General features: G+C 43.6%; 3 protein-coding genes across 6 annotated transcripts in view; 2 read left to right on the forward strand and 1 right to left on the reverse strand.

Annotated features, from left to right (window-relative positions):
* The window catches only part of LOC307111425 (interferon omega-2-like), a 20,871-nt gene extending 14,938 nt beyond the window's left edge, over window positions 1-5,933 (forward strand). Inside the window, exon 2 of the mRNA XM_079791316.1 lies at window positions 133-5,933. The gene's annotated coding sequence lies outside the window, so the exon portion shown is untranslated. The remainder of the gene's footprint in view (window positions 1-132) is intronic.
* Window positions 1-16,791, reverse strand: part of LOC307111429 (uncharacterized protein) — a gene marked incomplete at its 5' end in the record, with an annotated part of 21,709 nt that extends 4,918 nt beyond the window's left edge. For 2 of the 4 annotated variants that reach the window (XM_079791320.1, XM_079791321.1), the window contains 4 exons: window positions 7,197-7,329; window positions 8,137-8,280; window positions 8,410-8,537; window positions 9,003-9,105. In XM_079791320.1, coding sequence (XP_079647446.1) covers window positions 7,197-7,329; window positions 8,137-8,280; window positions 8,410-8,537; window positions 9,003-9,105 — 508 coding nt within the window. Of the gene's footprint in view, window positions 1-7,196; window positions 7,330-8,136; window positions 8,281-8,409; window positions 8,538-9,002; window positions 9,227-16,644 lie in introns of those variants that run through there. The other 2 variants (XR_013814567.1, XR_013814568.1) reach the window with 2 other exon arrangements.
* Window positions 10,861-15,102, forward strand: LOC307111424 (interferon omega-2-like). The gene has a single exon (XM_079791315.1). The coding sequence runs from the start codon at window positions 10,934-10,936 to the stop codon at window positions 11,519-11,521; it is 588 nt and encodes a 195-aa protein (XP_079647441.1). The 5' UTR covers window positions 10,861-10,933; the 3' UTR covers window positions 11,522-15,102.
* Window positions 16,792-16,832: the final 41 nt, after the last annotated feature.

Consider the following 16,832-nt stretch of genomic DNA (forward strand, 5'->3'; position numbering starts at 1 on the left):
CAGCTGACTCCTGCACACCCCCTACTGGGATGTGCCCGCAACCAAGGTACATGCCCTTGACCAGAATCGAACCCAGGACCCTTGAGTCCGCAGGCCGACGCTCTATCCACTGAGCCAAACCGGTTTGGCGAGCACTCATTTTTACAGTCCTTTAGAACAGTCCCCCACTTCTCAGAAAGTGCCTATGGAAAGCTGGAAACGCATGGAATGGAGAAGAGCCCTGGAAACATGGAGGATGTTCGGTGCTTATGTCAGAACTGTAGCCGGTTTCCATTCCGTCAGCCAGGAGGAGAGGGTAGGGATATCGGGGAGGGGTCTTTAGAGTGAAGTGAAAAGGATAAACGGGATTTGTTGGCTGATATTGGCATCTGGTCCTCCTCCTACCACAGTCTCCCAGTCCTGCTTCACTGGATGTATTCACTCCCTTCCCGCCCCGCCCTCACCGCCTCCAGGTCTGTTGTTGTTTCCCCTTCAAGGTTTCTAATCAGAAGAAAAGCCACAGGGAGAGAGCAACTGTGGAGTGGCCGCTCCATGTTCTTCACAACTGTTGTGGACAGTTCTGCTTCTAGGAGTGTGCTGATGGGTGTTCTGGGCCCTGAGCAAATGCCAGTGTTCCAATGAGGGCAGGGAAGGGAGTCAGCCAAATGCACATAACTGCGTGTGTGCTGTGTGACTATCTCAGAGAGCAGGGAGAGGTCAATTTGGGAGGATTTCTCTAATCCAGTGATGGCGAACCTATGACACGCATGTCAGCACTGACACGCGTAGCCATTTCTGATGACACGCGGCCGCATGCCGAGGATGAAACATTTGCTGCTCCTGAGGATGAAACATTTGCGACTAGAGTCTTGGAATTAGTTTTTTCCTCAAAGTGACACACTACCCGAGTTATGCTCAGTTTCTTGGCGAAGTTTGACACACCAAGCTCAAAAGGTTGCCCATCACTGCTAATCTGTGCCTCAGATGACCTAGCCAATGCTTCAATTCACTTGTAAATAAATTGTGGATAATACTTTAATACATTTTTATTATTTATCTTTCCTCTCCTACTCTACTTCATAGACCAGATTAGAAGGAGAGAAACTTGCCAATTTTGGACTTTTTCCATTCTTTCTTTGACTATCACCTGTTGAATGGTAGGATCCTTGCTACTTGCTTGCAGATTTACTGGAGTTCAACTGTGTTACTCTTAAGTTACAAATAGGTTGTTTGGCCATTTGAGTTCTGCTGGTCTAAACTGTGATCACCTGGGCTGCTGCATTTATGCTTCTCTACCTCCAGGTACATTTTAAGGCAAAATTCAGGATGACCGGTGGTTGACCTAGGCAAGTTGACACATAGAATTTAGCATCACAACCACTGTCCTGGAGATAGGATGCTCTGATTCTCAATAGCCTCTTTGCTCCTGTGAAGAGGGAAATTCCTAGAATGTTAAGAGCTTAGACTGTGGAGTCAGAACTCCTAGATTTTCAAGTATTGCTATGAACTTGGGAAAGTTCATCTCGCTGTGGTTTTGTCTTCTTCTTCATAAAAAAGGGATAAGGAATGGAACCATATCTGCCTCTTTTGTTAACTCATGTGTACTAAGTGAGAAGAACAAGACTGACACATGAAGGTGCTTGAGAAACTCCTGTTTTATAAATGCATGTTTTCAAAGAGTGCTCAAGGAATGAACCATAAATTAATATGCTTAGAAGAGTGCCTACACCATAGGAGTTGCTCAATAATGTCATTCTTATATTGATTATTTAAATTGATTTTCAGAAACAAAGGAAGGGAGAGAGAGGACAACATCAATGTGAGAGAGAGATATGATAGGTTACTGCATGAATGGTTGGGTTCTACTTGCAAGCTGACTAGGCCGGGAACTTAACGTGCAACCTAGGTACATGCCCTTTAGATGGAAGTAAACCTTTGACCTTTCCATGGGTGGGTCAACACTAACCTCTAAGAGACATCGACCACTTCTATGTCATCTTGAGTAGTAATGATATTTACTAGTAGATGACCCAAGTGTCTGATGGATTCACTAATCATATGAAATGCACATTGAGAATGAGTAACATCCATGATTTTGCTAGATAGTATTAGCAATTTGGTGTTCTTAGTTAAAGTGAGTCTTTTGTGAGTTGATTGGTGTGATTCCCATTTCTCGTTCCCAAACGATTACATCTGGGGAAAAATGAAACAATAATCCTGTGGCTGGTTTTGCAGAGCTGGAGGTTGGCCAGGGGACAAAAGTTCCTCTCCTTTATCCCCCAGCCAGGGCAGAGAGCTTGTGCCCTCTCCTTACCCCTACTGTGCCCTTCATCCTCCCCTTTGCTGTAAGTTTTGTTACATAGGATTTAGCTAAATTATCATTTTCTTACTCCAAGGTCAGCCATTATGTTCTATTCAAGGCCTTCAACTGGTGAGATGAGGTAGACTCATATTAGGGAGAACAATAGCTTTCCCCAGTCCATCTACTTAACTGTCAATCTCAGACCAAAACACCTTCACAGACACATTCAGAAAGTTTGGCCAAGTATCTGGGCTCCTCATGGTCCAATCCAATTGAAACATAAAATTAATCATCACAAGGATCTAAGATAAAATACTGTGGCACCTACTGGATTTCTAAAACTGTATCTCTATAACCGCAGATACTCTGTTCAATTGGGTTATATCATTTTCACCTGACATAAAGCCACGTGTGAACATTCTCTGCAACACCGCGTGATTTAAGGGTTTATTTATTTATTTATTTTTCTTTTTGTTTGAAAAATATATTGGGGTGACATTGGTTCATAGGATCATACAGGTTTCAGGTGTGGATTTGTTACAAGATCTGTATATTGTACGGTATGCACACCACCCAAAGTCAAATCCTCTTCTGTCACTATATATTAGTCCCCCTTCCCTCCCCGCCTTCCACACCCTTCCCTCTGACAACCCCACACTACTGTTTGTGTGCACGAGTTTAGTGTGACATCCCACAGATGAGATCAAGTGGTGCTCAGCTTTTTCCGCCTCACTTATTTCACGTAGCTTAATATTCTCAGGACCCGTCCACGTCGTCCCAAATGGCAGTATTTCATCTTTTCTTATTTCTATTTCATTGTGTCTACGTACCACGTCTTCTTTAGCCAATTCTCTATTGATGGACACCTTGGTTGTCTCCATGTGTTGGCCACAGTGAATAATGAACGAGGGGTGCATATATCTTTGTGTGTACAAGTTTTCGATTTCTCGGGTATACATGCAAGAGAGGGATTCCTGGGTCATATGGCAGGTAGCTCTATTTTTAAATTTTTGGGGAAATTGCCAGACTCTTTTCCATAGTGGCTGCAAAGTGTATATTCCCACCAGCAGTGAATGAGTGTTCCCCTATTTCCACAACTTCTCCAACACTTATTACTCGTCTTGTTGATAATAGCCATTCTAACAGGTGTGAGGTGGTGTCTCATTGTAGTTGTGATTTGCATTTCCCTAATTGCTAATGTCATTGAACATCTTTTCATAGATCTGTTTGATGTTTGTATCTCCTCTTGGGAGAGAGGTTTACTCAGGTTCTCTGGCCACGTTCTAATTGGGTAGTTGGTTCAGTGTTGAGTTTTGTGAGTTCTTTATATAGTTTGGGGATTAAACCTTTGTCGGAGCTATTGTTTGCAAATATTATCTTCCATTCATTGGTTGCCTCTTCGTTTTGTTGTCAGTCTCTATTGCTGTGCAGAAGCTGGTTAGTTTGATATGGTCCCATTCATTTATTTCTGCCGTTCCTTCACCTGCCTTTAAAGTCAAGTTCATAAAATGTTCTCTACAGCCAAGGCCCATGCATTTAGTACCTATGCTTTCTTCTACTGATTTCATTGTTTGAGACCTTCTATTTATGTACTTGATCCCCTTTGAGTTAAGTTTTATTCATGGGGACAAACTGTAACCCAGTCCATTCTTTTGCATGTGGCTTTCCATTGATCCCAGAACCATTTATTGAACAGGTTTTCTTTACTCTATGGCGTTATATACCAATAATGAATTCTCAGAAAGAAAAACTAAACAAACATTTCAATTTACCATAGTGCCCATAAAATTAAGATACCTAGGAATAAACTTAACCGGGGAGGTAAAAGACTTGTACTCAGAAAATCACAGGACGTTGAACAAAAGAAATAGAGGAAGATATAAATAACTGGAAGAACAAACAGTGTTCATGGACTTTAGAATTAACATCACTAAAATGTCCATACTACCCAAAGCAATCTATAGATTCAATGCAATCCCTATTATGTTACCAACAGCATATTTCACAGAAACAGAACAAAAACTCCAAACATTTATATGGAACAAAAGAAGACCTCAAGCAGCCACAGCAATCTTGAGAAAGAAGAAAAACTTGGAGGAATCACAATACCAGATATCAAGTTATACTGCAAAGCCACTGTAATCTCAACAGCCTGGGACTGGCACAGGAACAGGCAGATAGATCAACGGAACAGAACAGAGACCCCAGAAGTAAACCCATGATATTACGCACAATAAATATTTGACAAAGGAGGCAAGAGCATACAACAGAGTAAGACAGGCTCTTCAATAGATGGCGATGGGAAATTGGACAGCACTGAGTTACACAGAGATCAGTGCCTGGCACTTCGAACAAGAGGCATCTCAGAGCCCACTCTGCAGAGAACCAGCTCTGAGGAAAGGTTCCTGACAAAGCACTGCTGTTCTGTGAGTGGTAACAATGAGCTAAATAATCCCTCCTTTCAGCCTCAGAGGCAGACCACCTCTGGGGATGTTACCTGAGGCACAGGAAAACAAACAGGCAAGAACCAGGCAGAGGGTGCTGCTGATAAGAAATGGGACATACCTAGGTTTTCAGCCCTTGAAGATCACAACACTAATTCAAAAGCTCCTTGCTGGGTTAGTAGAAGGGCAGAGTACTTCCCTCAAGCACAGAGTTTAAGAAGGACTCACATCTGAGTCATCAAGATACACAATACTTCCAGGCAATACTAAAAAATGAATTGCCCTAACCAGTTTGGCTCAGTGGATAGAGCGTCGGCCTTCGGACTGAAGGGTCCCAGGTTCAATTCCAGTCAAGGGCATGTACCTTGGTTGTGGGTACATTCCCAGTAGGGGGTGTTCAGGAGGCAGCTGATTGATGTTTCTCTCTCATTGGTGTTCTTAACTCTCTATCCCTCTCCCTTCATCTGTATAAAAAAATCAATAAAATATATATTTTTTTTAAATAAAAAAAAGTGAATTAATGCCAGGAAATCCATGATTAACAAAATACAAACATTTTAGAGACACGAAATGACCTTCCACTTTCAAGTCCCCGAGAGGGTTACGAAGGGAAGGGGCGAGGCACGGTGCAAATATAATGTTAGCAAGTTCCACCCAGTCTACAAAATGCTAACCAAAGAAAAGGAAAAGATCGGTCCTGCTAACTGTCCTCTCCAGCCTGCACACAACACCAGTTTTTACTTTTAACGATTCATTCAATGTGAGGTCCTGTGATGACGTTTCAGTAAAGTGAAATGAAAGAAAAATGACTCACCATTGTCACGTGGTAACAAGAAACTGTCCAACAGGGCAATACTCTCAACTGAACACAGTAATCCCTTTTATTAAAAATAACATCTTAAATAAAACACTTGTACTGATTTCTGAGAGGAAGGTGAGGGAGAGAAAGATAGAAACATCAATGATGAGAGAGAATCACTGATTGGCTGCCTCCTGCAAGCCCCACCCAGAGATCTAGCTGCAACCAGGACCTGTGCCCAGACCAGGAATGAGCCCAGCACTTCCTGCTTCACAGGCTGATGCTCCAGCCCTGAGCCGGGCAGGCCAGGCTGACAACAAGTCTTCGTGAAAACACTCAAGTGTTTGCTTCCTTTCCAGCCAAGACAGTAAAATTACACTAAATCCTTGTTTTGGTACAAGTAAGATACAGCTGAAATAAAGTGCAAGTTTCATACATGCAGTTTTCATAGCCTGAATGTAAAAAGTGAAAAATTAAAAATTTTTAGTTAATACTTAGTTAATAATCAATATATAAGTATTTTAAAATTCTAATAGAAGGATGTCTTAAGATTGAAGTATTTTAAATTTTATGTAGATATTTAAATTAATATTTAAATAATTTTTAAAGTTTAAGAGAATGTGTTAATAGTCTCAAGGTTTAAAATATATTTAAAGATTTACAGCGATATTTATTTCATACTAAACTTTTAAACTATTTTAAAAGTTTAATTAAGTGATGCTTTAATACAAAATATATTTTAATACTGGGCTTCATATTACTATTTAATATTAAATTATTTTAATATATTGAGTAGCTTCAGGAAGAGCCGTTTTAATGCTCGCACTTCCCAGTTTGTGTAACTTCCCTCCACGGCTCTCTAACGCTGTAACGCGGACACAGCACCCCAAAGCCCCAGAGCCCTACGGAGCCGCCACTCCCGGCCCAGCTCCGCCCGCAGCGTCCCCAGCGCGGGGCCGCCGCCCGTCCACCCCGCGGTCCCGGCTCCGGATCCGGGCGCATCCCGCGCAGAAAGTGCCCCGATTCCCCGCAAACCGCCCAACGCGCTCTGGTCCCCGCCTCTGGGCCCGCAGCACACGGGTTCTCGGTACCAATGGCCTCGCTGGAGCTTCCGCGCACAAGGAAAGCCCCGAGCTCCCGGGGAAGCTCAGCCGAGGCCGGGTTCCGGGCGGGCTTCCTCGGAGCAGCGTCCGCGGCCGGGCGCAGGCAGAGCCCCGTCCGCAGCGGCGGCGGCCTCCCCATGGAGGCTCTGCCTTCACTATTAAAGCCGCACAGAGCGGCTGACCGAACTTCCCCAAAAGCAGCTTCAAAACGGCCTCCTGCGCGCCATCTGGCGGCCAGCTGGAGAATCGCGCTTTCTAGAAATCCCTGGAAGGAAAGTTGCTGCCAATTGTGCCCGCGACTCCCCCTGGCGGTAGTGCCCTGAATCACTGCAATTCCCAATGGCCCAGATCCATCTGTGGCTGGTGGCAGGGGTGATGCTCTGCTCCAGCCCTGCTGGTTCCCTTGAGAAGGACATACTTTGGATCCATAGAGGAGACAACCTGAGAGTTTTCAATCTTTTGAGACAACTGCAAAGGACCCCGCCTCACCTATGCCTGGATCACAGAAACGACTTCAAATTTCCTTGGAATAGGGGGACAATCACCCAGATGCAGAAGACACAACGCACCTGTTTCACACATCCCATGATAACGCACATCGTCAACCTGTTTACAACACAGCGCAGCCTCGCTGCATGGGACCACACCCTCCTCTCTCAACTCCTCTCCAGCCTTCATCACAGCCTGGAGCACCTGGAGGACCTGGAGCAGAGGGAAGGAGAAAATCGGGATTGTTCCAATTTGGGAATTCTCGTCCGGAAGTACTTCCAAAGAATCCATAACTACCTCAGAGAGAAGAAATACAGCGCCTGTGCCTGGGAGGTCGTTAGAGTGGAAATTACACTACGCGTTGGAATCATGTAACCATCCTTAAAGTCAGCAAATTCACAATAAATGTCTATGTTGACTGACTCTCGCATTAACTGCATTGTTTGCCAAGCCCCTAAATAATCTCCACTCACATTTCTGCACCAGTTGAGAAATACCTGACTCCAAAATCAAGGGGTTATTTTAAAAATATCTTGTACATCATGAATTTACAAAATTATGTTTAGAGAGGTACATGATCTGCCTCTTAAATAAATAATTTTATCACATAATTTTTTTACTGTTTAATTTTTTGGGACAGTGGTGGTGGAGAGGGTAGGGGCTATTTGCTGTTTCCAAACTATACATTCCAATATTTTTTTAATGAAAAGATTCTTCAGGATAATGTTTGGTTAAAGACATTTGCCAGTTAATTTCACGCTGGCTCTTGTAACTGATCAACAGAAACCTATACGGACGTTCGTTGGTCAGTAGAGAACTTTATCTTGGGTTTGTAGAAGAGCACAATGCAAGCATTTCTGATCAGAAGACTCTTAAGTTTGGTTCTTGTGTAAACAATGATTGTAGGTCATGGGCACCTTCTATTTGGGAACTTTACCAACTCAGCGTGTGTAGCTAAAGTTTTCTGGGAACTTGATTCTATTCTACCCAGTTGTACAGAGAGAAATGAAGGTGGATCACCTGGGACGTTTCCACGACTGTACAGGGCAGTATCACTGATGCTCCCAGCAGTGGGGCTGCACCTGTCTCAGGTGATGCACTCAGTGCAAAGAGCTGAGAAGCAGACTCGGATCTGGTGATCACGGAACAGGACACAGAGCACACCTAGGAGCAGGAAGGAGGTGAAAGTCAGCAGCAGTGTGAGAACTGGGCAGAACAGAGGCAGGTAAAGCCTGGACGGGAACAGGCAGGCCCTCAGGAGGGGAACAATGGGAAGGGCCTGCACTGAGTCACCTGCTTCTGCAGATCATTCTGGTTCCGAGGGGGAGAAGATGGAAGTGGATGCTGAGAGCAGAGCTCTCCCACAGAGACGTGGCCAACAGCAGTGTCCCCAGCCCAGGGGACACTGACCCCACAGAAGCCTGCTGGGAATTGGAGGGACCACAGTTACTCCAGTGCCAGCGACAAACCTGTTTCAATTGTCAGAAAATTCTACTCTTTAAAACGATTTAAAAGGAATGTTGTCTATTTTTCCTTAGAATTTAAAGTCAGTCAGTTCTATAGACTCAGACCACACTGGTGATGTCATACAGAGCCAGACAGCAATCCATTGGCATTTGAAGTGGAACTTGGAATCCGTTGTCACCCCACCCTCCCTGCTCAGAGCTAGCATGGCGTGGCCACTCCTTGGTTCATAAATCCCATGTCCAATTCTATCCTTGTCTTTTAATGGGCTCTTCCACACCAGCCCGTATCTTAAACTCCTTAAGAGTTTGACCTTGGATTTGTGGTACCTTCCAAATAATTCATTGCTTCAGATTTATACTGCATAATAGTGGTATAAACACGTTTAATGCAAATAGGATTACTGAGAAGGTTGAATTCACCGTTGGTGTAGCTCAGGCCTGGCTCCATCCTCCCTCTGCCACAGCACCAGCTCCCGTGGGGCTGCAGTCCATTCTGCCCACTTACACTTTGTCCTCTCGTCATCAGAAGTCACTTCCCTCCTTTCTCTTTCAGGACACGCAGAATTCTATTTCTTTCATTTTTGCCACAAACAACTGTCAATTTTGCTTTCTAGGAAAGTTGAAATGAGAAATGAAAAGTCTGACGTCATGATAATTAGAGAGAAAAATGGTGAAGTCCCTTTGACTTTCTTTACTTCCCTTTATATGATCCTCGGGATGAAGTAGAAAATCATGTCAGAGGAGCAACACAGACTATGCCCCGCAAAACACTATGTAATAACTATGTGGTTATTTACCTTTAGAATGAAGCACCAGGAATAATTAAGGGAAGAAGGCTGTTTCTCCCTGAGTTAGCAGCCTGAGCCTCACTGCCCTGCATCCTGAGCAGGAGACAGAGGGATGAACAGAGAAGCCCAATAGAAACGCACAGACTGAATGAGCAGCTGAAGTTCACCAGTTTCTGTTCTACAAGTTTCTACTGAGAGACGTCGTCATTGAATCTCCCGTGCCCAGCTCAGAAATTCTGAGTTCAATGTGTTCAATAATTTAAAAAGAAAATTCAATTATAAAGCTGCACTTGCCAAAGCAAATTATTGGCCCACTGAAGATCAATGATTGCAAACGGATAACGAATGCCTCCACCCACTTGGACAAAACTAACATTTGCTGTCAGCGTTAGGGCTGCGGACACCACTGACACCTGGGTCCTGGTTCAGGAGAGGAGCAGGTCACCACCGAGAACAAGGGTCCTTCACACACACCCTCCCGGGGGAAGCAGGAGGATGCTGACCCATCATTTGCCACAAAGACATAAGCCCCTCCTCCTGGGGAGAATCTAAGGACCTCAGGATGGGGTGAGCCTGCCCTCAGCAGGGAGTACAGGAGAGTTATAATTGAGGACACTGTCACTCAGAGGCACAGGGTTACTAGAGCAGATCTTGGCCTCGGGAATGGGGTGGCGCTGGGAAAATATTACCATCTTGTGATGAGAATCTCCACACCTACCTACAGCCACCAGCAAAGAACCCGGATTGCTGCTGGGGGTATTGGCACAGCCTGAGGAGCACTAACAACCGGTTACAAACGCTGGAAGGAAACGGCAATGTCTACACATGTCCTGAGCCAGTGGCCCCCGTGAAGCATAACCACGTGGCCCTGCAGGAATGGGTTCTAGAGGAGAAACATCCCCAAACGCAGTCACTAAAAATCTCAGCCTCTGCAGGGAACACAACAGTAAATAAAACTCAGCCCTTGGTTCTAAAGAGCTTATGGACTACATAAGCCAGCAAGGACCTGACAAAACACACAAGCCCACACGGATGAGGGAGCCTGACTTCCTGGGCAGAGTAAGGAGGGCAACATGGTGCCCAGACGACACATCTAAAGTTTGTTGGGAGCCCTAACCGGTTTGACTCAGTGGGTAGAGGGTCAGCCTGTGGACTGAAAGGTCCCAGGTTTCATTCCGGTCAAGGGCATATACCTTGGTTGCGGGCACATCCCCAGTGGGAGGTGTGCAGGAGGCAGCTGATGGATGTTTCTCTCTCACCGATGTTTCTAACTCTCTGTCCCACTCCATTCCTCTCTTAAAAAAATCAATAAAATATATTTTTAAAAAATTTGTTGGGGATTTAAAATAGAAAATTAATATTGCAGATTGATGACATCTTCTTAGACCACCTAAAAGAAAACAAAAAAGGAAGTGAAAGTGGAAAGAAATGCTTAGAAAATGAAAACTGTGGTGTTCCCTATTTAAGGGCCCTGCCTAGAAAGAAGGTCATTGGAGAACTTCTGGCCCAAGGTTGTTCACCAGACGCCCAGCTCAGCCAGGCCAGCAGCACCCTCCTTTGCCCATGGCCCTCCTGCTCTCGCTACTCACGGCCCTGGTGCTGTTCAGCTCTGGCCCCGGTGCAGCTCTGGGCTGTGACTTGCCTCAGGACCACGTCCTGCTCAGCAGGGAGAACTTAGTGCTTCTGAGCCAAATGAGCACCATCTCCCCTCTCTTCTGTCTGAAGGACAGAAAGCACTTCAGATTCCCCCGGGCAACGGTGGATGGCAGCCAGGTCCAGAAGGCCCAGGCCATCTCTATCCTCCATGAGATGCTGCAGCAGATCTTTGACCTCTTGCCTTCAGAGAACTCCTCTGTCACCTGGAACATGACCCTCGTGGACCAACTGCGCACAGGACTCCATCGGCAGCTGGAAGACCTGGATACCTGTTGGGCGCAGGAGATGGGAGAGGAGGGATCTGCCCTGGCCACGCAGGGCCCGACCCTGGCCTTGAAGAGGTACTTCCAGGGCCTCCGTCTCTACCTGAAGGAGAAGAAATACAGTGACTGCGCCTGGGAAGTTGTCAGAGTGGAAATCATGAGATCCTTCTCCTCAACAAGAGCCTTGCAAGAAAGGCTGAGAAATAAGGACGGAGACGTGGGATCGCCCTGAGAGGATTCTCATGGGTGAATGCGCCACCTCACCTTTGCCCATATGTCCAGGGTCATGTGCAAAGGCTCTTCTATCTGCTTCAGTCACAGAATGTATTGAATTTTACTCAGTAAATCGGTTGTCAGAATGTTAAGCGAGAAAATGTTACACAATTCAGCTCCTGGGTCAATAGTCCCTGATAGGTTACTGCCTGAATGGTTATCTATTGTTATTTATTTATTAATTATTTATTCTTGATTAATTGTTATTTATTATTTTTGGTTATAAATGGTCATAAATGGTTATTTATTTATTTGTTATTTATTCTTTCATCTTATCATATTTATGTATTTATATAACCAATATTTGCTCTTACCTGGTATTAAAATTTACAAAACATGTAACTTTTTAAAATTATTAAATTTGCATTTTGCTTTATTTATTCAATTCTTATCAAAGAAAATTTCGTGAGTGTTTTACTTCTGAAAACTTAAATCCTTATTTTTTGAATCTATCTCAAAATAGCACTCTCTTTTTAAGTCCTTTAGAACAGTCCCCCACTTCTCAGAAAGTGCCTATGGAAAGCTGGAAACGCATGGAATTGAGGAGAGCCCTGGAAACATGGAGGATATTCGGTGCTTATGTCAGAACTGTAGCCAGTTTCCATTCCGTCAGCGAGGCGGAGAGTGTAGGGATATCAGAGAGGAGTCTTTAGAGGGAAGTGGAAAGGATATACGTGATTTGTTGGCTGATATTGGCATCTGGGCCTCCTCCTACCACAGTCTCCCAGTCCTGCTTCACTGGATGTATTCACTCCTTTCCCGCCCCGCCCTCACCGCCTCTAGGTCTGTGGTTGTTTCCCCTTCAAGGTTTCTAATCAGAAGAAAAGCCACAGGGAGAGAGCAACTGTGGAGTGGCCGCTCTATGTTCTTCACAACTGTTGTGGACAGTTCTGCTTCTAGGAGTGTGCTGACGGATGTTCTGGGCCCTGAGCAAATGCCAGTGTTCCAATGATGGCAGGGAAGGGAGTCAGCCAAATGCACATAACTGCGTGTGTGCTGTGTGACTATCTCAGAGAGCAGGGAGAGAGACCAGTTTGGGAGGATTTCTCGAATCTGTGACTCAGATAACCTAGCCAATGCTTCAATTCACTTGTGAATAAATTGTGGGTAATACTTTAATACATTTTTATCCTTTATCTTTCTCTCCTCTACTACTCCATTTCATGGACCAGATTAGAAGAAAAACTTGCCAATTCTGTACTTTTTCCATTCTTTCTTTGCCTATCACCTGTTGAATGGTAGCATCCTTGCTACTTGCTTTGCAGATTTAATGGAAGTCAACTGTGTTACTCTTAAGTTACAAATAGGTTGTTTGGCCATTTGAGTTCTGCTGGTCTAGTGACCACCTGGGCTGCTGCATTTATGCTTCTCTACCTCCAGGTACATTTTAAGGCAAAATTCAGGATGACCGGTGGTTGACCTAGGCAAGTTGACACATAGAATTAACCATCACAACCCATGTCCTGGAGATAGGATGCTCTGATTCTCAGCAGCCTCTTTGCTCCTGTGAAGAGGGAAATTCCTAGAATGTTAAGAGCTTAGACTGTGGAGTCAGAACTCCTAGATTTTCAAGTACCGCTATGAACTTGGGAAAGTTCATCTTCCTGTGGCTTTGTCTTCTTCTTCATAAAAAAGGGATAAGGAATGGAACGACTTCTGCCTCTTTTGTTAACTCATGTGTACTAAGTGAGAAGAACAAGACTGACACATGAAGGTGCTTGAGAAACTCCTGTTTTATAAATGCATGTTTTCCACGAGTGCTCAAGGAATGAACCATGAATTAATATGCTTAGAAGAGTGCCTAGACCATAGGAGGTGCTCAAAAATGTCATTCTTATATTGATTATTTAAACTGATTTTCAGAAACAAAGGGAGACAGAGGACAACATCAATGTGAGAGAGAGATATGATAGGTTACTGCATGAATGGTTGGGTTCTACTTGCAAGCTGACTAGGCCGGGAACTGAACTTGCAACCTAGGTACATACCCTTTAGATGGAAGTAAACCTTTGACCTTTCCATGGGTGGGTCAACACTAACCTCTAAGAGACATCGACCACTTCTATGTCATCTTGAGTAGTAATGATATTTACTAGTAGATGACCCAAGTGTCTGATGGATTCACTAATCATATGAAATGCACATTGAGAATGAGTAACATCCATGATTTTGCTAGATAGTATTAGCAATTTGGTGTTCTTAGTTAAAGTGAGTCTTTTGTGAGTTGATTGGTGTGGTTCCCAAATGATTACATCTGGGGAAAAATGAAACAATAATCATGTGGCTGGTTTTGCAGAGCTGGAGGTTGGCCAGGGGACAAAAGTTCCTCTCCTTTATCCCCCAGCCAGGGCAGAGAGCTTGTGCCCTCTCCTTACCCCTACTGTGCCCTTCATCCTCCCCTTTGCTGTAAGTTTTGTTACATAGGATTTAGCTAAATTACCGTTTTCTTACTCCAAGGTCAGCCATTATGTTCTATTCAAGGCCTTCAACTGGTGAGATGAGGTGGACTCATATTAGGGAGAACAATAGCTTTTCCCAGTCCATCTACTTAACTCTCAATCTCAGACCAAAACACCTTCACAGACACATTCAGAAAGTTTGGCCAAGTGTCTGGGCTCCTCATAGTCCAATCCAATTGAAACCTAAAATTAATCATCACAAGGATCTAAGATAAAATACTGTGGCTCCTAGTGGATTTCTAAACCTGTATCTCTATAACCCCAGATACTCTGTTCAATTGGGTTACTTCATTTCTACCGGACATAAAGCCACGTGTGAACATTCTCTGCAACACCGCGTGATTTAAGGGTTTGTTTATTTATTTATTTTTCTTTTTGATTAAAAATGTATTGGGGGTGTCATTGGTTCATAGGATCATATAGGTTTCAGGTGTGGATTTGTTACAAGATCTGTATACTGTACGGTATGCACACCACCCAAAGCAAATTCTCTTCTGTCACTATATATTAGTCCTCCTTCCTTCCCCGCCTTCCACACCCTTCCCTCTGACAACCCCACACAACTGTTTGTGGGCACGAGTTTAGTGTGACATCCCACAGATGAGATCACGTGGTGCTCAGCTTTTTCCGCCTCACTTATTTCACGTAGCTTAATATTCTCAGGACCCGTCTACGTTGTGCCAAATGGCAGTATTTGATCTTTTCTTATTTCTATTCCATTGTCTCTACGTACCACGTCTTCTTTAGCCAATTCTCTATTGATGGACACCTTGGTTGTCTCCATGTGTTGGCCACAGTGAATAATGCTGCAATGAACAGAGGGGTGCATATATCTTTGTGTGTACAAGTTTTCGATTTTTTGGGTATACATGCAAGAGAGGTATTGCTGGGTCATATAGGAGGTAGCTCTATTCTTAAATTTTTGGGGAAATTGCCAGACTGTTTTCCATAGTGGCTGCAAAGTCTATATTCCCACCAGCAGTGAATGAGGGTTCCCCCTTTTCCACTACCTCTCCAACACTTATTACTCGTCTGGTTGATTATAGCCATTCTAACAGGTGTGAGGTGGTGTCTCATTGTAGTTGTGATTTGCATTTCCCTAATTGCTAATGATATTGAACATCTTTACATGTATCGGTTTGATGTTTGTATCTTTTCTTGGGAGAGATGTTTCCTCAGGTTCTGTGCCCAAGTTCTAATTGGGTTGTTTGTTTAGTGTTGAGTTTTATGAGTTCTTTACATAGTTTGGGTATTAAACCTCTGTCGGAAAATAAGAAGAAAAAAAACAAACCTTTGTCGGAGCTATTTTTTGCAAATATTCTCTCCCTTTCATTGGTTGCCTCTTTGTTTTGTTGTCAGTCTCTATTGCTGTGCAGAAGCTGGTTAGTTGGATATGGTCCCATTCATTTATTTCTGCCGTTCCTTCACTTGCCTTTGGAGTCAAGTTCATAAAATGTTCTCTACAGCCAAGGCCCAAAAATTTAGTACCTATGCTTTTTTCTATTGATTTTATTGTGTGAGAACTTGTGTTTATTTATTTGATCCCTTGTGAGTAAAGTTTTATTCATGGGGACAAACTGTAACCCAGTCCATTCTTTTGCATGTGGCTTTGCAATCATTCCAGAACCATTTATTGAACAGGTTTTCCTTACTCTATGGCATTATATACCAATAATGAATTCTCAGCAAGAAAAACTAAACAAACAATCCAATTTACCATAGTGCCCAAAAAAAGTAAGATACCTAGGAATAAACTTAACCGGGGAGGTAAAAGACTTGTACTCAGAAAAATCACAGGACGTTGAACAAAAGAGATAGAGGAATGTATAAATAAGTGGAAGAACATACAGTGTTCACGGATTCGTAGAATTAAAATGTCCATTCTACTCAAAGTAATCTATAGATTCAATGCAATTCCTATTAAAATACCAACAGCATATTTCACAGATCTAGAAGAAATACTCCAAACATTTATATGGAACAAAAGAAGATCTCAAATAGCCGCAGCAATTTTGAGAAAGAACACACTTGGAGGAATCACAATACCAGCTATCAAGTTATACTGCAAAGCCACTGTAATCTTAACTGCCTGGGACTCGCACAGGAACAGGAAAACATAAACATAAACAGGCAAGACAGAGGCAGAGGGTGGTGCTGATATGAAAGGGGACATACCTAGGTTTTCAGCCCTTGAAGATCATAACACTAATTCAAAAGCTCCTTCCTGGGGTAGTAGAAGGGCAGAGTACTTCCCTCAAGCACAGAGTTTAAGAAGGACTCACATCTGAGTCATCAAGATACACAATACTTCCAGGCAATACGAAATAATGAAGTAGGCAAGGACATCCATGATGAACAAAATATCAACATTTTAGAGACACGAAATGACCTTCCACATGCAAGTCCCTGAGAGGCTTATGAAGGAAGGGGGCACGGTGCAAATATAAGGTTAGGAAGTTCCATCCAGTCTACAAAATGCTAACCAAAGAAAAGGAAAAGATCGGTCCTGCTAACTGTCCTCTCCAGCCTGCACACAACACCAATTTATACTTTTAACAATTCATTCAATGTGAGGTCCTGTGATGACGTTTCAGTAAAGTGAAATGAAAGAAAAATGACTCACCATTGTCACGTGGTAACAAGAAACTGTCCAACAGGGCAATACTCTCAACTGAACACAAGTAATCCCTTTTATTAAAAATAACATCTTAAATAAAACACTTGAATAGATTTCAGAGAGGAAGGTGGAGGGAGAGAGAGAAATGTCCATGATGAGAGAGAAACACTGATCGGCTGCCTCCTGCAAGCCCC

This window comes from Cnephaeus nilssonii (genome assembly GCF_951640355.1).
Source record: "Cnephaeus nilssonii genome assembly, chromosome: 14".
Lineage (NCBI taxonomy): Eukaryota > Metazoa > Chordata > Mammalia > Chiroptera > Vespertilionidae > Cnephaeus > Cnephaeus nilssonii.